The sequence below is a fragment of the Gadus chalcogrammus genome, chromosome 18 (genome assembly GCF_026213295.1).
Source record: "Gadus chalcogrammus isolate NIFS_2021 chromosome 18, NIFS_Gcha_1.0, whole genome shotgun sequence".
Lineage (NCBI taxonomy): Eukaryota > Metazoa > Chordata > Actinopteri > Gadiformes > Gadidae > Gadus > Gadus chalcogrammus.
This window is the reverse complement of record NC_079429.1, coordinates 390,745-411,655: the sequence shown is the minus strand read 5'-3', so window position 1 is coordinate 411,655 and position 20,911 is coordinate 390,745. Positions and strand designations below refer to the sequence as shown.

Sequence of the window (20,911 nt, the reverse complement as noted above, 5' to 3'; positions counted from 1 at the left end):
TGACCCCCCCCCCCCCCCCCCCCCCCCGATGTCGGACAGGAAGAAGCCTCCTCAACTCTCACCTTAGATCTCTCCTCAACCAGCGGCTGTAGGCTCTGGATCAGACGGCCAACGGTTGGGATCGTCCTCTAAAGGTTCCTCCCGAGGGTCCTCTGAAGGTTCCTCCCGAGGGTCCTCTGAAGGTTCCTCCCGAGGGTCCTCTGAAGGTTCCTCCCGAGGGTCCTCTGAAGGTTCCTCCCGAGGGTCCTCTGAAGGTTCCTCCCGAGGGTCCTCTGAAGGTTCTTCCTGAGGGTCCTCCTGAGGTCCTCTGAAGGTTCTTCCTGAGGGTCCTCCTGAGGTCCTCTGAAGGTTCCTCGTAGGTTCCTCCTGAGGTCCTCTGAAGGTTCCTCGTAGGTTCCTCCTGAGGTCCTCTGAAGGTTCCTCGTAGGTTCCTCCTGAGGTCCTCTGAAGGTTCCTCGTAGGTTCCTCCTGGGGTCCTCTGAAGGTTCCTCGTAGGTTCCTCCTGAGGTCCTCTGAAGGTTCCTCGTAGGTTCCTCCTGAGGTCCTCTGAAGGTTCCTCGTAGGTTCCTCCTGAGGTCCTCTGAAGGTTCCTCGTAGGTTCCTCCTGAGGTCCTCTGAAGGTTCCTCGTAGGTTCCTCCTGAGGTCCTCTGAAGGTTCCTCGTAGGCTCCTCCTGAGGTCCTCTGAAGGTTCCTCGTAGGTTCCTCCTGGGGGTTCTGATGTTATGGGGAGCGGCCCGACTTGGCTCGCTTCTCTCCCCTCGTTACATTTGGCCCAAGGAGTAAATTGAGCAGACGATTTAAACCTGTGCTTTCGTTAAGAAACAAAACGTTCTTTTTGAAGCTTTTAGTTTTCACCATACGCGAGGTCCTCCCTCAAGGGTTCCCCCCCAATGGGGTCCCTCCTGGCCGCATGGCGGGGGCTGGGGAGGAGTCAGGACGTAGGCCCAGAGCCAGGGCGCAGAGTGGGAAGTCATTAAAGGAGATCTGATCCACAAATATCCCCACAGATTAAATTGCTGTATCTGTCTTCAAAGTCAAGTAAACACTATAGAAATGTGTTTGCCTCTCTTGCTAGAAAATTGTTTGAATCATGTTGGCGGAAGTTAGTTACATTGTTTATGGAATACTCTACCTGGTTTGTAACTGACTAGAACTGTGATGTACAGACGATGTATTATTGAAATCTGAAGCAAGTAATGCAATGATATTAGGATACAGTTTTTGTATTTTTATTCTTGTATAAGGTTATTTGATGGCTATTGTTTAGCCTCTAGCTCATGTGTTATTTAAATTCTAATATATGAATCATATTTGGATTGAAGTCATGTTCAGGGGCCATGGAGTGTATGTATTGAGATGTAAAGCCTTTGAATGTGAATAATTATTGTAAACTATAATATTTTACAGCTTTTTCTTACTATATCATATACATTTTCTATTTGCTCAGTGATTTAATCATGTTTCTGATAATTTAATGAATCGGTTCATCCTCTCTGATTATTTGTTCGCTAGGTCAGTAGATGTTGAATGAGGAATTTTCCACTTAATGCTTGGTAGTCCAGTAATTAAAGCATGTAGGGATTTAGGCATACAAATAAAGTCATGTGTCCTGTCTTCTGTTAACAACAAAAAGCAACAGCGTTCACTGATAACGGCGTCTCAACATTTGCAACATGTAAATAAAGTACCAGCCCATCAAGAGTGTCTTATTTTGTGTCGTGTAAATAAGTTCCGACGCATCACCATCGCCCATATTTGTTTTTAGGAGTGCTAAATACCAAATCCAATGCATATTTTAATATTTGAAATACGAATACTCCAGAAAAACCTGTCACCGGAGTAGGATTGGCATTAGAGCTGGCCCCGGTGTCCGTTGGAGCAGGAGTGGGAGTTAGCCAGGGTCTCCGCCGGAGGAGTGGCCTCAGCTGGCCACGGTCTCCCCAGCAGTAGGAGTGGCCTCAGAGCCCCGGTCTCCCTGTGTGGCTTGTCGGTGTGGGAGGAACAGTTCCTCTCGCTCCTCTCATTCCTCTCAGCCTCAAAGAGCCAAGGGCGGAGAAGAGGGATGGCGGAAAACGGCTCCGAAACAAGTGGCCCCGTTCATCGGAGGTGTTTGGCTCATCCTGCCGGGGAGAATAATCACACATCCCGCGTCGGTTCATCCAAGTGGATCCGTCTGAACGTCGGGGGAACGTGTTTTCTGACCACCAGACAGACGCTGTGCCGCGACCCCAAGTCGTTCCTGTACCGCCTGAGCCAGGCGGACCCCGAGCTCGACTCCGATAAGGTACCCGCTACATGCTAAGCTACACGAGCTAAAGGGCTGATGAACGCTCGGTCGACTGTTTTACCAAGTTCCTCACTGAATGGAAACCCGCCAGGTTCAGATGGCCGTGAGGTAGTACTCACTTCCCTCTGACTTCGGGACATGTCAGCGGTACAGAAGTGGTTATATTGAGGTCTGTCGGTCGCACTTAGCTCGCATTCTTTGTCGCTAGCTAAGGTTAGCTGAAGCTAGATTCCTACAGTCACCGCATGACAACTTAATGTTAATGCATACAATATATTATCCCAAACAATACTAGTGAGGTAAGTCCATGGCCGTAACACTGCCATTGTATTCACTAGTTGAAAGTTAAGACAGTTTCCATCACATTGGCGAACTTTTTCCTGTAGCAATTTCACTGCAGTCGCCTGACGTCCGGGGTCGGAGGTCTGTCTGTTGGGGTCGGAGGTCTGTCTGTTGGGGTCGGAGGTCTGTCTGTTGGGGTCGGAGGTCTGTCTGTTGGGGTCGGAGGTCTGTCTGTTGGGGTCGGAGGTCAGTCTGTTTGGAAGCGGAGGTCTGTTTGTTGGGGTCGGAGATCCGTCTGTTTGGTAGCGGAGGACTGTTTGTTGGGGTCGGAGGACCGTTTGTTGGGGTCGGAGGACCGTGTGTTGGGGTCGGATGACTGTTTTGTGGCCGGAGGTCTGTCTGTTGGGGTCAGAGGTCGGTCTGCTGAAGTCCTTAAAGGTTAACATTATTATTATGACACGTTGACTTGCACCCTAGCAATATCTAATGTATCTTTCCGTGCATGTCACGGTGAATGAAGGGGTCTATTCGACATTTCGACGGCGATGCATTGCTTTGCTACTGAGACAGTAGCACTGCCAAAAAATCAAAAACCTCCAATAAGTGAAGAAGACTTTGCTAAATAGTGAGTTGTGCTCACGGTCAGGAGCTGGGGGATGAGGTCACTCCTCCGGCTCCGTCCGGCGCGTGTCGTCCCTCAGAACACCACTTCTCATATCGGACATGGATGTAGGCCTACCGGGTCCATTTACATTGTGTTTTTGTTTAGACGTTTAGTTTAATTCCTTCACCTACCATATTATTGGTTCATTCATTTGTCGTATCCACTGTTAATCTATTTGTCCCATATACACTTTGCGCCTACGGTGTTATTGCATTCAAATTTTAATGCAAATCTTCTAATCCCTCACTAATCACTATCGCTTCAAATCTATGTGAAACTTTAAAAGGAAATTCTAATCCTTGGTTTTAAGTGCACTGCATACCCTCTCTTTGTTGGGGCTGAACGTTTAGTCGGGCAAGTTCTCATGATGTGGTTTATTGTAGTTCACAATCTATAAAATATCCTTACATTTCTATTATTTAGCCTCACACAAGGCAAAATCTAGAACTTAAATTGTGATCAGATCATCGATGGTTCTGTGCCTGGGTCTCCTGGTTTGAGGGGTGCAGCATTGCGTTCCCCAGCCAAGGGAAGGAGGCGTTCAGTCCTCAGTCATGCCGTCTGGCGCGCCTCCGAAGGACTCTTGAGGAGGGACTCCATTATTCATGTTGTTGACTGGAGCCTGTTATACACATTCAGGCAGCCCAGGGAGAAGGTAGGGGAAAAGCACTCTGGGAAATGCCCATGAGATACTAATGTGTGTCTATATATAAAGGCGGATGCAACTAATCCAGTAACGTTTAGCGTGGTATTCTTTTAGAAAGGATGTGTGTGCGTGAGTGTGCGCGCTAAGTCTTAAAGTTCTTGACCTCCGGACTAAATATTGTGTATCATGTAACTCCAGACCTCCAACACAGACCCAGAGTCACTGAATTGGGAAAGCCAGCTCTTTGGGATCCTGAAGACACATCAATGTTTTGAGCATTCCTTCACATAGAATCCGGCTCTGCTCAAGTCAAAGACCTCATGTTCATCGCTCTTCCTCGGCTGGTTGGAGATCTCCCTGTCTCTCGCTTGTAAGAGCGTTGTGGTGGCATTTAGTGATCCTGGGTTTGCATTGTAGCCCCATCATGGCAGAGCGCAGTGGGAGGAGCCTCATCCTTTACCACACAACGGCAGAGGAGGTGCCACTCAAACCTGACTCTCACCTGGTGCCACTCAAACCTGACCCTCACCTGGTGGGACCCAAACCTGACCCTCACCTGGTGGGACCCAAACCTGACCCTCACCTGGTGGGACCCAAACCTGACCCTCACCTGGTGCCACTCAAACCGGACCCTCACCTGGTGGGACCCAAACCTGACCCTCACCTGGTGCCACTCAAACCCGACCCTCACCTGGTGGGACCCAAACCCGACCCTCACCTGGTGGGACCCAAACCTGACCCACACTGCACTCGCCTGGCATTTTGTTCACCAAAACCAACCAGTAAGACTGGTTTAACCTAGTGCTTGACGGCTCAAAACTAGTTCCTCTTGCATAGTGGAGAATCCACCCTCATCTTATTTTCGAAGTAAATAATTTACATTAAACTTCTTCTCTCCCTTGATTTATATCGGCACTTTCCTGGCCAGCAGTTATTACCTACTCTCCTGCCAAGCTATGAAACTCCTTTACTGCCTCTCATAACAGGAAAGCTTTTAGGGCACCTCTTAGAAGCAGAACGTTCATCCATTGCCTGAAACATTCATTTGTCATAAATTGTTCAGTATCAGCTGTGTGTGCACGCGGCTCGGCCTCGGCAGAATGATGCATGCTGCTTCAACAAGCCCTGTTCACGTCAGATCAAAGCCTGCATTACCGTGAAAGAAACCTTCAATATTTTGAAGTGTGAGCTGGCTCCAGGTAATGTAGTCCCGGAATGATCAGTGTATTATTTAGTGAGCCAGAGGCTCCAACACTGGCGCTGCTCGCTTCCACTGGGCTAAGTAACGCTGGTCATGTGACTCGAGATGGAGCGAGGACGCAGCCTCCTGCCTCGGCTGTCTGCTGGGGGCCGTCCCAGCTGGGGGCCGTCCCAGCTGGGGGCCGTCCCAGCTGGAGGTAGAGCTGGGACATTCATCGTAATTCTTTTTTTTTTTTTAAGGTAAAATATCAACATGGCAGCATACCCTGAAAAAAGTGAGTGTGTAGAGTTAGCCTAAAGTGTGGAGCGCCACACTTTAATCCAACATCTTAAACTGAGGCAGGCAGCCGAGTGGGAGATGTGTGTTATTTATTTAGCTTTTCTTAATCATTGCTATTCTTTATATAAAATAATACAAAAATATTATTTTATATAAAGACCTGGAGGGCCCAGCTAGGGCAGGGCCCTCCAGCTAGGGCCCTGCCCTAGCTGGAGGACGTAGCTCCATCATACTGCTGTACTGGCTGACCATGTTTGATTAGAGAACCACAAGGCCGGCCTAGAATTCAGCCCTGTCCTAAATGGAATATGGAAAACAACGATAACGTGATGGAACCTGCACGGGTCTACAGATCAGGGCTGTTTCCTGTTGGGAGAAGAATAATTGTATATACTTACATGAGTTTGATGTTGCAATTATCCATAAGAACTGATGATTCTTAAGCTTTGACAAACTAGCAAATTACGTTCAATGGCTCCCTGATAGTCCCAATTGAATATTATGAAGCTTTTAATCGGTGGATTAAGTTAAAGATTTAAATCAGGCTAAATAAATCTCCCGAATTCCTAATTCCTTTTTGTTATGATCATCATAATCCGGCCAGCCATTGTCAGACGCAATGAAATGCAAATTTAAATGGAAACCAACTGGCAGTGTAAACTCTCCCTGATGGCCCCTCCCCCTGCTCCTTCCCTCCTCGGGCCACTCCCCCTGCTCCTCCTCCTGGGGACACTCCCCCTGCTCCTCCTCTCCTCCTCCTGTGGACACTCCCCCTGCTCCTCCTCCTGGGGCCACTCCCCCTGCTCCTCCTCCTGGGGCCACTCCCCCTGCTCCTCCTCCTGGGGCCACTCCCCCTGCTCCTCCTCTCCTCTCCTGGGGCCACTCCCCCTGCTCCTCCTCTCCTCTCCTGGGGCCACTCCCCCTGCTCCTCCTCCTCCTCTCCTGGGGCCACTCCCCCTGCTCCTCCTCCTGGGGCCGTTCCCCTGTTCCTCCTCTCCTCTCCTCTCCTGGGGCCCCTGCTCCTCCTCTCCTCTCCTCTCCTCTCCTGGGGCCACTCCCCCTGTTCCTCCTCTCCTCTCCTTGGGCCACTCCCCCTGCTCCTCCTCTCCTCTCCTGGGGCCACTCCCCCTGCTCCTCCTCTCCTCTCCTGGGGCCACTCCGGGCCCCTGGCTGTCCGGGCCCCTGGCTGTCCTGCGTCCTGCTCCCCAGCCGCCATTGCTCTGCGCACCCTGTGCTCCCCTGGGGCCCCTCTTGTTATTCATTGGACAGTCTCCTCTTTGTGTCTGCATCGCTCCGAGCCACGCCCCTGTCATCAGCCCCAACACCGGGGGAAACGGGGTCACTCGCTCTGAGATATCGGGGTGTGCTTAACCTCTAGTGGTCTCATGAATCCTCACCACGTCTCCCGTTCCACCCAGTTGGTCTCACTCCCAGTTAATGCTAGTTTCCCAGTTGGTCTCACTCCCAGTTAATGCTAGTTTCCCAGTTGGTCTCACTCCCAGTTAATGCTAGTTTCCCAGTTGGTCTCACTCCCAGTTAATGCTAGTTTCCCAGTAACGGGCCCCTCGGTTAAGCCTTCAGCTTATGGAAGTGTGTGATCTACACCCTCCATGCAGTGGTCCCCCATGGTTCAGGATCTACACCCTCCATGCAGTGGTCCCCCATGGTTCAGGATCTACACCCTCCATGCAGTGGTCCCCCATGGTTCAGGATCTACACCCTCCATGCAGTGGTCCCCCATGGTTCAGGATCTACACCCTCCATGCAGTGGTCCCCCATGGTTCAGGATCTACACCCTCCATGCAGTGGTCCCCCATGGTTCAGGATCTACACCCTCCATGCAGTGGTCCCCCATGGTTCAGGATCTACACCCTCCATGCAGTGGTCCCCCATGGTTCAGGATCTACACCCTCCATGCAGTGGTCAACATGGTTCAGGATCTACACCCTCCATGCAGTGGTCCCCCATGGTTCAGGATCTACACCCTCCATGCAGTGGTCAACATAGTTCAGGATCTACACCCTCCATGCAGTGGTCCCCCATGGTTCAGGATCTACACCCTCCATGCAGTGGTCCCCCATGGTTCAGGATCTACACCCTCCATGCAGTGGTCCCCATAGCTCAGGATCTACACCCTCCATGCAGTGGTCAACATAGTTCAGGATCTACACCCGATAAAGGTGCAGTTTTTACTACTATTCTAGGAACAACAATGGTCATGTGCGCGTTGTAGTCGAAGGACGAAGCCCGTGGTTGGCGTGCCACTAAACACCCAATGGATCAGGTTGTAGTCGAAGGACAAAGCCCGTGGTTGGCGTGCCACTAAGCACCCAATGGATCAGGTTGTTCACCTCACTGGGCCCCCGGGGAATGGCTGTGATGGAGGCTGGTGTATGGGGTCGGCCTAGCTCAGTAGGTCACTGCTCCTGACCAGCTGGCTGTCGCCTTGCATGGTTGACTGCCGTCGGTGTGTCAATGTGTGTATTAACCCATGTAAGTCGCTTTTGATCAAAGGGTCGACTAAATGCCCTAAGTTGTTGAGCAATGTCCGCTCCAGCTAACGTGAAGTCTCATTTATTGAGGCTAGGGCTGGGCGATATGGACAAAATCTTATATCACGATATGAGTAATTTTATATCACGATATGGATATATATCACGATATGGTATATTTGAAGTAAATTAAAATAATAAATGGCTTAAAATAACCATACTTCACATTTGATCAGTTTTTTATTTTATTTTGAACTTGAATTTCCATGCTTACAAAGGAGTAAGTAGCGAACAATCTGTCATTAACTGCAGTGTCATATAGTGCAAACATCTTGTAAATATTGAACTGTTTTTTCAATACAAATAACATTTTTTTTTAAAGGTGTGCTTCACACCTGCCTGGCTGTCAGGCTGTGTAATATAAAATAAAAATCACAACATCACACAAATATTTTAAATACTAATTATACACTTATAAAGTTATGTGCTGTGCAAATAGCTGGTGGTAAAAATAGAACTGTTTCTTCAATACAAATGAGATTTTTTTCAAGTTAACAGGTGAGTCTCACACCTGCCTTGCTTCAGTCAGTGCAGTGCAATATAATTTTTTTTTTTTTTTTTTGCTCTCTCGATATAAACGATATGGCCAAATCTCTCCCGGTAGACACTTTCATATCGTCCACGGTATGATATCGTCATATCGCCCAGCCCTAATTGAGGCTATGTCACCAACATGACGCACAGGATGAGGACTCTAAACCAGCTCAACCAACCAGTCTTAATAACACTCAACAACCCCTCTAAACCAGCTCAACCAACCAGTCTTAACAAGTTCATAGACGCCTCTTAACCAGCATAAGTTACGCGTCTGAACAACACTCAATAACTCACAATGACAGACGTCCTCGCTGTGGCCTATGGTAGAAGGGGTGTGCCCAGTGGCCTATATCTATAGCATTAGAAGGGGTGTGCCCAGTGGCCTATATCTATAGCATTAGAAGGGGTGTGCCCAGTGGCCTATATCTATAGCATTAGAAGGGGTGTGCCCAGTGGCCTATATCTATAGCATTAGAAGGGGTGTGCCCAGTGGCCTATATCTATAGCATTAGAAGGGGTGTGCCCAGTGGCCTATATCTATAGCATTAGAAGGGGTGTGCCCAGTGGCCTATATCTATAGCATTAGAAGGCTACCAGGCCGATGGGACGCGCTGTGCAGGTATCAGGTGGATCGTGGTCCCTCCTCGGGACGGCCAACAGTCAAAGACTTGGCTGTCAACCTGTATTCAGAATCAACAAGTCCATCCTCCAGTCCAACTCTTTCCTTGGGAAAGACATTAGTTGGGCTGCAGCCTGGGGAGGTGACCTGTTCCCCCGGGGCCCTGCTGTAATCATACTCTATTTGGGTCCCTAAATGTAGGCCCATCTTCATTGGCTTTAGTTCTCTACACCATCAGAGGTGTAAGGAACAGACTCATGGCAATATGACGAGAATAGAACTCAATTGGGTTCCTGTGAGGTATTTGTGCCATTGAAAGGAGGTCATCCAATCATGAGGGTTTTAGAGAATTAGAACAGAATATTCTCATTACTACTACGATTAATGGAGTTTGAGCAGAAGACCACTTCAGTCTTTCAACAGAAGTGGGGTTGGCTCCCCCTCTTATTTACTGATATTTGTAGATCCTCGATGGAGACAAACACAAGCTAATGTGAATGCACAAATCTTTGCACAAAATAGGATGTTTTAGTGTTTCTACAAACTCATTCCAGCACGTAGGAGGTCAAGCTGGTTTAATTTGAGTTTGTTTCCACATGACAAATGTGCCAATGTGCCAACCCAGTGCTCACTCGGAGCTAACCCAGTGCTAACGGGCTCACCCAGTGCTAACGGGCTCACCCAGTGCTAACGGGCTCACCCAGTGCTAACGGGCTCACCCAGTGCTAACGGGCTCACCCAGTGCTAACCTGCTAACCCAGTGCTAACGGGCGCACCCAGTGCTAACGGGCGCACCCAGTGCTAACGGGCGCACCCAGTGCTAACGGGCGCACCCAGTGCTAACGGGCTCACCCAGTGCTAACGGGCGCACCCAGTGCTAACGGGCGCACCCAGTGCTAACGGGCGCACCCAGTGCTAACGGGCGCACCCAGTGCTAACGGGCGCACCCAGTGCTAACGGGCTCACCCAGTGCTAACCTGCTAACACAGAGCTAACGGGCTCACCCAGTGCTAACTGTCTGTCCAGTCTGTCCCCAGTCTGGCTCCAGTCTGGCCCCAGTCTGGAGCTACTGTCCCCAGTCTGTCCCCAGTCTGGCCCCAGTCTGGCCCCAGTCTGGCCCCAGTCTGGCCCCAGTCTGGCCCCAGTCTGGCCCCAGTCTGGAGCCACTGTCCCCAGTCTGGTGTGTTCTGCTCCTATTGTTTCTCCCTCTCTTTGGGAATAAGGAACTGCCAGTGGCTGTGGAGGAATGGGAATGTAAGCCAGGGCCTCTGGGAATAGAGTGTGTCCTTTTGATGGTTATGTTCTCCCAGATGATGGGGGCTGCAGTGCTGATGGCTCATGTTGAGATCAGCAGGGGGGTGGCTGTAATGTGTGTGTCATTAAGCCAAAGCCCTTTGCTAAAGGTGCGCACTCTTCTGTTGTAGCTGATGTTTATCTGTTGTAATCCAAGTGATTCCTTTGTTGTCCTTTGGTCAGGATGACACCGGGGCGTACCTCATCGACCGAGACCCCACGTACTTCGGCCCGGTGCTCAACTACCTGAGGCACGGAAAACTGGTGCTCAACAGAGACCTGGCAGAGGAAGGTAAGCTCCCTCCGTCAGACAGCCGCCACCCGGCTCGGACACACGGGAGGAGCACCTCGGACGAAGGAACCTCCCCTCAAGGCGTTCCTCCCCCTCCCTGAGGCGTTCCTCCCCCTCCCTGAGGCGTTCCTCCCCCTCCCTGAGGCGTTCCTCCCCCTCCCTGAGGCGTTCCTCCCCCTCCCTGAGGCGTTCCTCCCCCTCCCTAAGGCGTTCCTTGCGTCTCTTCCCAGGCGTGCTGGAGGAGGCGGAGTTCTACAACATCCCGTCGCTCATCAAGCTGCTAAAGGACTCCATCCGGGAGCGGGACTGCAGAACCTCCCAGGTGCGCAGAACGCTGGGCATCAGCCATCAGAAGGGGTGTCAGGTGGAGCCGCCCCGTCAGAGGCTGTGTGGCTGACCCTCTGCTCTGCCCCCAGGCCCCGGTGAAGCACGTGTACCGAGTGCTGCAGTGCCAGGAGGAGGAGCTCACCCAGATGGTGTCCACCATGTCCGACGGCTGGAAGTTTGAGCAGGTAAAGGCTGGGGCCCCTCCCCCCCCCCCCCCCCCCCCCCCTCCCTCATCTGCTTCGCCCGCCCCCACTGGCCCCGCCCACCTAATCCTGCATACGGGAAATAAAAATATTAAGCGACGGGGTTCAACCAAATGCAGCAAGTCATTTCTTTCTGTGTTCGCATACGTGATGCGGGCATCGCTCCTGTGCTCTGATTGGTTGTTGCAGCTTGTCAGTATAGGCTACGGGCCCGCCCACCAGTCAGAGTTTCTGCTGATTGTGTCGCGGGAGGTGAGGGGAGAGGCCCCCACTCTGCCAGTCGCCAGCGGACAGGTGTGTCCTCCCTCCGCCCGGCGGGGCCGCATGGTCCCTGGGTCCGCCTCCCCGCACGCCCCCCCACCCACACCCACACCCACACCCACACCCACACCCCCACCCCCACCCCCACCCCCACCCACACCCCCACCCCCACCCCCACCCCCACCCCCACCCCCACCCCCACCCCCACCTCACCCCCACCCCACCCCCACCCCCACCCCCACCCCCACCCCCACCACCACCCCCACCCCACCCCCACCCCACCTCCACCCTCACCCCCCACCCCCACCCCCACCCCCACCCCCACCCCCACCCCCACCTCCACCTCACCCCCACCCCCACCCCCACCTCACCCCCACCCACACCCACCCACACCCCCAACCTCACCCCCACCCCCACCCCCAACCCCACCCCCAACCTCACCCCCACCCCCACCTCACCCCCACCCCCACACCCACCCCCACCAAGCCCCACCCATCCCCACCCCCACCCCCACCAAGCCCCACCCACCCCCACCCACACCCACACCCCCACCCACACCCACACCCCCACCCCCACCCCCACCTCACCCCCACCCCCACCCCCACCAAGCCCCCACCCCCACCCCCACCAAGCCCCACCCACACCCACACCCCCACCCACACCCCCACCCCCACCCCCACCCTCACCCCCAGCCCCTCTGCGGGGGGGCCCCACAACTCTCACTCATTCATTCTCTCATTTTTAAGTTATTGTCGGTGTTTGTGTTTTCTGTTCATTTGCTTAGTTTACTTTATTTTGAGGCAGGAGCCTAGCGCCTTAGCTCTGTGTTCTGCTAGCGCCTTAGCTCTGCGTTCTGCTAGCGCCTTAGCTCTGCGTTCTGCTAGCGCCTTAGCTCTGCGTTCTGCTAGCGCCTTAGCTCTGCCTGCGTTCTGCTAGCGCCTTAGCTCTGCCTGCGTTCTGCTAGCGCCTTAGCTCTGCGTTCTGCTAGCGCCTTAGCTCTGCCTGCGTTCTGCTAGCGCCTTAGCTCTGCGTTCTGCTAGCGCCTTAGCTCATCTCCCGCTGGTTGGAGGAACGGACGTCGACTGTGAGGGCGGGCTGCGAGAACCGTTTGTTAGTTCAGGTTTATTTCAAAACAAATGATTTATTATACATTATCGTGGTTTGAAGTAACTAAATTACTTAATGATTTATTTTCAAACAAATACATTTGTTAGAACACATGTTTTATTGGATTTACGCTAGAACAACAGTGAGACCAACCCAATGTCCCAGGTCAGGTCAGGGTTCAGGCAGTCATTCTCCGGTTATGGCAGAGCTTCAGTGTGAGGCGCTCGCACCCCAGACAGACAGTTGTTTTTATTCTTTATGAATGTACAGATGGATGATAAACCAAAAAGGACGTGTTTATACTGCGCAAATGTGGCCAAAGAAGGGCTGTGACTCAGTGAGTTGGGGAGTTGGTGACCTACTGAAAAAGTTATTGGACCAAAGCAGAGTATGTTAGACTTGTGCCCTGAAGGCAGTAGGCATGTTTACTGGTCCTTACTACTGAACCAGAGCTCCTTACTACTGGACCAGAGACTGATATTGTAATAGTAGAGAGAGGGGGGGAGAGAGAGAGTGAGTAAGACTCCCTGCAACAACAAGGCTCAGGTTGAAGTGGCTAATGAGCAGGTGCATGTCTGAACATGTGTGTGTGTGTGTGTGTGTGTGTGTGTGTGTGTGTGTGTGTGTGTGTGTGTGTGTTTGTGTGTTGTACACAACCTTACTTTGCACATTCAAAGTTGACGACATTTAGTCCAGTGGAGTGAGTAATTGTTTTTATTTTTATGATCATGTTCTTTGTTTTCTTCCTTTAATTAGATAATGATTAATTATATACCTGTCGGCTTGTTTTGGGGCTGTGGATGGGCGGAGCCCTCGGTATGACCCGGGACTGCAGCGTGAGGAGGTCTGAGGGCAGCCTCAGGGCCCCCCGGGCATGAGGCTGCTCAGCCCTGCGGGCCCTGAGGCCTCAGGCCTGCGGGCCCCTCAGAGCTGAGGAGCCCCTAGGCCTGAGGCCTGGGGGCCCCTCAGAGCTGAGGAGCCCCTAGGCCTGAGGCCTGGGGGCCCCTCAGAGCTGAGGAGCCCCTAGGCCTGAGGCCCTGAGGCCTGGGGGCCCCTCACGGACCACAGCGCCCCGCCCTCTGATGGGGGAGCAGGCGTCTGGGGGCCCACTGACCGGGTCCCGCAGGCTTTAGAAATGCCTCCATGAGGGTCTGGATCCGTCCCGATGGTTTGGTGTGTTCCCGGTTCCTCTGTTGACCCCGTTCATGCGTCGGGCTTTAAGGGTGCACCGTGTGGATCTGTTTTTGATTCCCATTCAATGACGCATCATAAAGGTGCCCTTTATCCTTTGCCTGGTGACCAGGAGTGGGTTAGTGTATCTACTCTAGGTCGTTCCCTTGCTCTGTATGAAGTGTAAAGTCCTTTACCCTGAGAAGATCTTTTAAAGTGTCTAGGGTACAACAGCAACCCATCGGGCTCTCCTCTCCCATCGGGCTCTCCTCCCCTCTCCCATCGGGCTCTCCTCTCCCATCGGGCTCTCCTCTCCTCTCCCATCGGGCTCTCCTCTCCTCTCCCATCGGGCTCTCCTCTCCCATCGGGCTCTCCTCTCCTCTCCCATCGGGCTCTCCTCTCCCATCGGGCTCTCCTCTCCTCTCCCATCGGGCTCTCCTCTCCCATCGGGCTCTCCTCTCCTCTCCCATTGGGCTCTCCTCTCCCATCGGGCTCTCCTCTCCTCTCCCATCGGGCTCTCCTCTCCTCTCCCATCGGGCTCTCCTCTCCTCTCCCATCGGGCTCTCCTCTCCTCTCCCATCGGGCTCTCCTCTCCTCTCCCATCGGGCTCTCCTCTCCCATCGGGCTCTCCTCTCCCATCGGGCTCTCCTCTCCCATCGGGCTCTCCTCTCCCATCGGGCTCTCCTCTCCCATCGGGCTCCCCTCTCCCATCGGGCTCTCCTCTCCTCTCCCATCGGGCTCTCCTCTCCCATCGGGCTCTCCTCTCCCATCGGGCTCTCCTCTCCCATCGGGCTCTCCTCTCCCATCGGGCTCTCCTCTCCTCTCCCATCGGGCTCTCCTCTCCCATCGGGCTCTCCTCTCCCATCGGGCTCTCCTCTCCCATCGGGCTCTCCTCTCCTCTCCCATCGGGCTCTCCTCTCCCATCGGGCTCTCCTCTCCCATCGGGCTCTCCTCTCCCATCGGGCTCTCCTCTCCCATCGGGCTCCCCTCTCCCATCGGGCTCTCCTCTTCCATTGGGCTCTCCTCTTCCATTTTCTTCAACATTTATGGTTTCAATCTAATGCTTCGCTTTTTTAATCAGACACCCCCCCCCCTCCCTTGTGTCCATGGTTTCACTTCTATGGTTGTAGCTCTCTCTTTGTACTCTCTCTGTCTCTCTGTCTCTCTGTCTCTCTCCCTCTGCTCTCTGTCTCAGCCTGACTGTTTCTCTCTCTGTGTCTCAGCCTGTCTCTCTCTGTGTCTGTCTCAGCCGGTCTCTCTGTGTCTGTCTCAGCCGGTCTCTCTGTGTCTGTCTCAGCCGGTCTCTCTAAGCCCGTCTCTCCCTCTCTCCACAGCTGGTCAGCATCGGCTCGTCCTATAACTACGGCAACGAGGACCAGGCAGAGTTCCTCTGTGTCGTCTCCAAGGAGCTCCACAACCAGTCCTACGGGCCCAACAGCGAGCCCAGCGAGAAGGCCAAGGTGGGTCTGCGCCCAGTCCTACGGGCCTTGAACCGGGCCCTGAGAGTAGGCCTGGTTCCAGGCCCTTGAACCGGGCCCTGAGAGTAGGCATGGTTCCAGGCCCTTGAACCGGGCCCTGAGAGTAGGCCTGGTTCAAGGCCCTTGAACAGGGTCCTGAGAGTAGGCCCGGTTCAAGGCCCTTGAGTAGGGCCCTGAAAGTAGGCCTGGTTCAAGGCCCTTGAGTAGGGCCCTGAGAGTAGGCCTGGTTCCAGGCCCTTGAGTAGGGCCCTGAGAGTAGCTGTGGTTCCAGGCCCTTGAGTAGGGCCCTGAGAGTAGGCCTGGTTCAAGGCCCTTGAACAGGGCCCTGAGAGTAGGCCTGGTTCCAGGCCCTTGAGTAGGGCCCTGAGAGTAGCTGTGGTTCCAGGCCCTTGAACAGGGCCCTGAGAGTAGGCCTGGTTCAAGGCCCTTGAGTAGGGCCCTGAGAGTAGCTGTGGTTCCAGGCCCTTGAGTAGGGCCCTGAGAGTAGGCCTGGTTCAAGGCCCTTGAACAGGGCCCTGAGAGTAGGCCTGGTTCCAGGCCCTTGAGTAGGGCCCTGAGAGTAGGCCTGGTTCAAGGCCCTTGAACAGGGCCCTGAGAGTAGGCCTGGTTCCAGGCCCTTGAACAGGGCCCTGAGAGTAGCTGTGGTTCCAGGCCCTTGAACAGGGCCCTGAGAGTAGCTGTGGTTCCAGGCCCTTGAACAGGGCCCTGAGAGTAGCTGTGGTTCCAGGCCCTTGAACAGGGCCCTGAGAGTAGGCCTGGTTCCAGGCCCTTGAGTAGGGCCCTGAGAGTAGGCCTGGTTCCAGGCCCTTGAGGTGACATGAGGCCTTCCCCACGGTGGGCGGTTCTCCAGGGGGACCCCGGGCATTGAGGCAACAGATTAGCGCTGGGCGAGGAGCCGCGCTGTCTCACAGCGTGTGTGAGGGTGCTTTTAGATGTGATTAGTGGTCGCTACTGCCAGCACATCTACGGTTCTGAAGGTTTCTTTAATCCCTTTGCCTGTTTTTTGTGCGGTTCACTGCTCCTGCAGACCTTCAGCTACAGGTTACCCTAACCCTAACCATTCAACCATCAACCGTCCAGCTCTTTCACCACATGGCGACTATCTCTGCGTTTTTCAACTCTTTTATCTTTTTAAACTATTACCCTTTTCTGCTTTTTTATTTTTTACAATGTAGGTCAATGCCTTCTGAAACTTCAACGACCTCAGACATCTTAACTTGGTCAATTTTCAAAGTTAACCTTCATTCAAACCATTTATCAATACACTCGTATCGTCAATTATCTGAAAACCAAATTTCGATTTCCCTTAATACTTTTTTCTGAATCTCAGTTTGAGTTCCATGCGGGCTTCGTTTCCCGTGTGTCTCGTGGCGTTACGCTGAGGGCGGAGCGCGGGGGACGCGCAGGCAGTGTTGCCAGATTGGACGTTTCTTCCCGCCGAAATGGACTACTTTTTACGCCATTCAGGCAGCGGTGACGCTAGCGGCGATGTTAGCTGGGATGTTAGCTGGGATGTTAGCGGTGAAGCTAGAGCGGTGACGCTAGCGGCGATGTTAGCTGTGATGTTAGCGGTGAAGCTAGAGCGGTGACGCTAGCGGCGATGTTAGCTGTGATGTTAGCGGTGAAGCTAGAGGCGATGTTAGCTGTGATGTTAGCGGTGAAGCTAGAGCGGTGACGCTAGCAGCGATGTTAGCTGGGATGCTAGCGGTGAAGCTAGAGCGGTGACGCTAGCGGCGATGTTAGCTGGGATGTTAGCGGTGAAGCTAGAGCGGTGACGCTAGCGGCGATGTTAGCTGGGATGTTAGCGGTGAAGCTAGAGCGGTGACGCTAGCGGCGATGTTAGCTGGGATGTTAGCGGTGAAGCTAGAGCGGTGACGCTAGGGGTGACGTAAGCATTTTGGCAAGCACACTCTGGCAATTCGTTGCATCATGTTCTCTCCTTGTTCCTTTACCTCCTCATTAACTCCTGATCTGCTGCTGCGCTGCATGTTGCTCAGAGTGAGGAGGAGGAGGAGGATGTGGGACGAAGGCCTCTGGTTCGGGGCTTTGGGTCTAAATGGTGAGCGCTCCTCCCTGAGGTAGAGCTCCTCCACCAGCCCTAGACGCTCCCATAGTCCCTCTGCTACTGGTGGAAGAGATCCCATTAGAGCCGTAGTGACCGATGCTGATCAGTAGAAGGACCGGGAAACCACCTGCTGTCTATAGGCTGACACCAAGGGGGCGTGTCTATAGGCTGACACCACCTGCTGTCTATAGGCTGACACCAAGGGGGCGTGTCTATAGGCTGACACCACCTGCTGTCTATAGGCTGGCACCAAGGGGGCGTGTCTATAGGCTGACACCACCTGCTGTCTATAGGCTGACACCAAGGGGGCGTGTATATAGGCGGCCACCAAGGGGCCGTGTCTATAGGCTGACACCAAGGGGGCGTGTCTATTGGCTGACACACAGGGGGCGTGTCTATTGGCTGACACACAGGGGGCGTGTCTATAGATCAAACCACAAGCTTCCCAGCTCTGACTCATAGTAATCACTGCTATTTATTTATTACTGCACACGCCATTAAAACAAATAATCCTTTAAACAAGCAATCCCCTCTTTGCCCCCCCCGTGTGTGTGTGTTATTGTCAGTATGATTGATTGTAGTTTGTTGCGGTGTCTGTAGTGTGTTCTCCCCTGTTCCTATTGGCCACCTTCTGACCGTCTCTCCTCCACAGATCCTCCAGGAGCGAGGCTCCCGCATGTGAGTCAGTGTTAGGAGGAGCCGGCGTCCCAGGCAGCGCCCCTCCAGGGGCCCGGGGGCCCCCGCCGCTCAACGGGGGGGGGGGGGGGGGGCTTTTGCTTCTGTTTCCCACCATTGTTTTTATTTTTTATTTTAAATGCTTGATGTAAATAACTCTTTACTATTTGGTGCCTGTATAGTTGGGTTTATTATTTTCTCTCAAACCAAACGATAAGTTGTGTGCGGAGGGTTTTTGTTTTCATGCTACAAACGGATTGGCTGGCGGGGGTCAGATCCCCCAGCCCAGCCAGGGGCCCAGCCAGGGGGCCCAGCCAGGGGCCCCAGCCAGGGGCCCCAGCCAGTGGCCCGGCCAGAGGCCCAGCCAGGGCCCCCGCCAGGGGCCCCAGCGCGTCCCGCCGCCTCGCCGTCCGGCTGAAGGGTGGCCCCTAGGTGGGCCCCACGGCGGGGCCTCGGCACGCTGGCCCCGGGCCGTTCCCCATCATCCTGCCCCCTGCCTGGTTCTGTCTGAGACGGACCAACTTGTTGTCCTTTTGGTTTTCAGCTTTGAGTCTTCCTTGTGTTCAGACAACATGCTTCAGTGGGTTTTAAAAGTGTTTTTGTAATTGTTTAGGTTGTATTGTTTACCCTGCCCCCCCTGCTCCCCTTCCATGGGGGGTCGTTTGGCTTCTTCACTGACTTCTGCATTCGTCAGAACCAAGTTTACGTCTTTAGTCCGAGGGAACACAGGTTTCATCACGGTTTATTTTTTAGGTGTGTGTTTGGGGGGATCTTTTTTGTGTAAAAGTTGTAGGGGGTTTGAACTGTCCAACAGACGGAGGTGAAGGAATATTTGTTCATATCCATGGTTTTGTCATGTACATATGTCCAATATTAATATTTAACTCATAAAACTGCACGTTTTGTACACTGTATAGGAAGCACAACTTCAAGTCGAAGTTGTTTATACTGGAACTTTAAAAGCTAGAAACTCTTGGAACATTTTGGACTCCTTTTTCGCGTTGTTTGTAAAGGATTTTAGACCTTTAGAGATTTGCAAGTTAGTAGTAAAATGGCTGACATGGACTATGATTTATTTTTACAAATAATCTGCCTGGAACGTGTTTTGATATCCTTTAACAAAGATTAGCCTTGGCTGTATAAGAAATGGACTGTTACATTTTAGGAGTGCAATAGAGATACGGCAGTGTGACACATCTAGGAAGCATCTGAACTCACCGCTCCGCAGTGGGGACGACACTGCGCAGCGACCTGCACTCGCACACTGCATTGTACAACACATTTTTTTACATCGAGAGCCGTTTTCGCTTTCAAGAGTTGTTTTGACTGTTGGTCTTTTTTATTTTATTCACATATAACCCGATAGTGATGCCTCCTCAGCCCCAACGACCACCCCAATGTCTTACGTACGCTCTACAGACTGAAATGAGTGTCAGGGATGTGCGTTTGTTTCTGCTGGCATATTATGTGTCTATACCGAATTGTTAATGCGACACCAACCTTTTACTCGGTACACTAACTCACTTGACAAATACACGTTTATATATTAAGATACACTTCTAAGGAAGCATGTTTTTGTACAAACCAACATCTTTCCAACACCAACACAAAGGGCTTTCAAAATGGTACATTTGAGGTGTGGGTTTTTTGTTTCAAACCTGCAAATGGTTGAATCAAAATGAAGTCTATTTCCTGCCAGAGCTGGCTGTTTACATTTAGCTGTAGTATTCTGAAGCCTTCCAATTAAACGGTCTTGCACTCCTTCACATACCATAACATAGTCCGACTTGTTTGATATCAACTCCCTTCCCCATCCATATTGACCAACCTTTACACATCTTATCCATATATCTTATACCTTCATATTAATCAAGCAATTACCTTACGGCCTGGGTGCCGCAGACAATCTAATGTTTCAAAAGCTTGCTCAGTAAGTGAAGCTCGGAGGACCAAACCAAGTCCCGTGTGCTGCTTGTGGGGGTCGTCCATGGAGGTCTAGACCTGCTTTAGGTCTGGTCTGATCCGGGGCTCCGGGTCTGATCCGGGGCTCCGGGGCTGATCCGGGGCTGATCCGGGGCTCCGGGTCTGATCCGGGGCTGATCCGGGTCTGATCCGGGTCTGATCCGGGTCTGATCCGGGTCTGATCCGGGTCTGATCCGGGGCCGCCGGGTCTGACCCGGGGCCGCGGGTCTGGGCTCCTCACACCGCCTCGGGGGTCCTGACATTGTGCTCCTTCAGACCGGTGGTCTGCTCACCATCGTAAACCATTGTCTTTAATCATCATGTTATTTGATATCAAACGTGTGGCCTAATAACTGCAAGTGGCCGGTTTACTTTTTGGAATAATGCGATGGATTAATAAACTGCAGGCCACTGTAACGCATGATGGACGAGCGACCAACTTGTAATGGAGGAAATGAATGTCATTTTATTCTCAATATGATGCATATTAATGTGTAATGTTCTCATATCACAACATCACTTATAACTTCTATATGATCTTATGCAATGTTTAAAATTGAAAAATAAAGTTGCTGGGGTAGATCTTAGGTATTGCATAAGGTTAACCCAATAAAATATAAATCTATATTTGTGTGTGTTGCTCATTGTCCTAGACCGATCATTAAATCGTAACTTTTAATATTTGAAATGTTGACGGTAAGATGCATCCGTCGTTTGAGCGCAAGTGACGTGTTTTGCATCCATCGTTAACTTTGGAGACCAAAACAATTTAAATAAATAGCGACACCTGGCGGCCGAGGACGAGTCATGTCTAAGTCGCCTAGATAAATGCCTGATCAAATATTTCTGTTTCTATCTAGTTTGTTCTCAATGAAGGGTATACAATAGACAACAATGAAGGGTATACAATAGAATAAATGTCAGTACATTTGTATAAAGGACATATGCTTAGTGACTCCTTGATTCTCTTTAGCGATTTTTACATGACACACTATTTCATTTTAAAGAAA

The 20,911-nt window shown here is 52.3% G+C and overlaps 1 protein-coding gene across 2 annotated transcripts; it reads left to right on the top strand.

Annotated features, from left to right (window-relative positions):
• Nucleotides 1–1,893: 1,893 nt before the first annotated feature.
• kctd5b (potassium channel tetramerization domain containing 5b) lies at nt 1,894–20,893 on the top strand. 2 transcript variants are annotated; one of them, XM_056576418.1, is made up of 7 exons: nt 1,894–2,285; nt 10,545–10,653; nt 10,884–10,975; nt 11,070–11,165; nt 11,373–11,477; nt 15,056–15,181; nt 17,917–20,893. In XM_056576418.1, the coding sequence occupies exons 1-7, from the start codon at nt 2,064–2,066 to the stop codon at nt 17,944–17,946; spliced, it is 780 nt and encodes a 259-aa protein (XP_056432393.1). In that variant the 5' UTR covers nt 1,894–2,063; the 3' UTR covers nt 17,947–20,893. The 2 variants fall into 2 exon arrangements, with proteins under 2 accessions (XP_056432393.1, XP_056432394.1); XM_056576419.1 differs by lacking the exon at nt 11,373–11,477 and having other exon boundaries at nt 1,901–2,285; nt 17,917–20,890.
• The last annotated feature ends 18 nt before the right edge of the window (nt 20,894–20,911 follow it).

Excerpts from the sequence above, each read along its gene's own strand:
- kctd5b (XM_056576418.1), top strand. The coding sequence starts at position 2,064 with ATGGCGGAAAACGGCTCCGAAACAAGTGGCCCCGTTCATCGGAGGTGT. Across the intron at positions 10,976-11,069 it reads GGGACTGCAGAACCTCCCAG|GCCCCGGTGAAGCACGTGTA; the intron begins GTGCGCAGAACG and ends CTCTGCCCCCAG. Across the intron at positions 11,478-15,055 it reads TGCCAGTCGCCAGCGGACAG|CTGGTCAGCATCGGCTCGTC; the intron begins GTGTGTCCTCCC and ends CTCTCTCCACAG.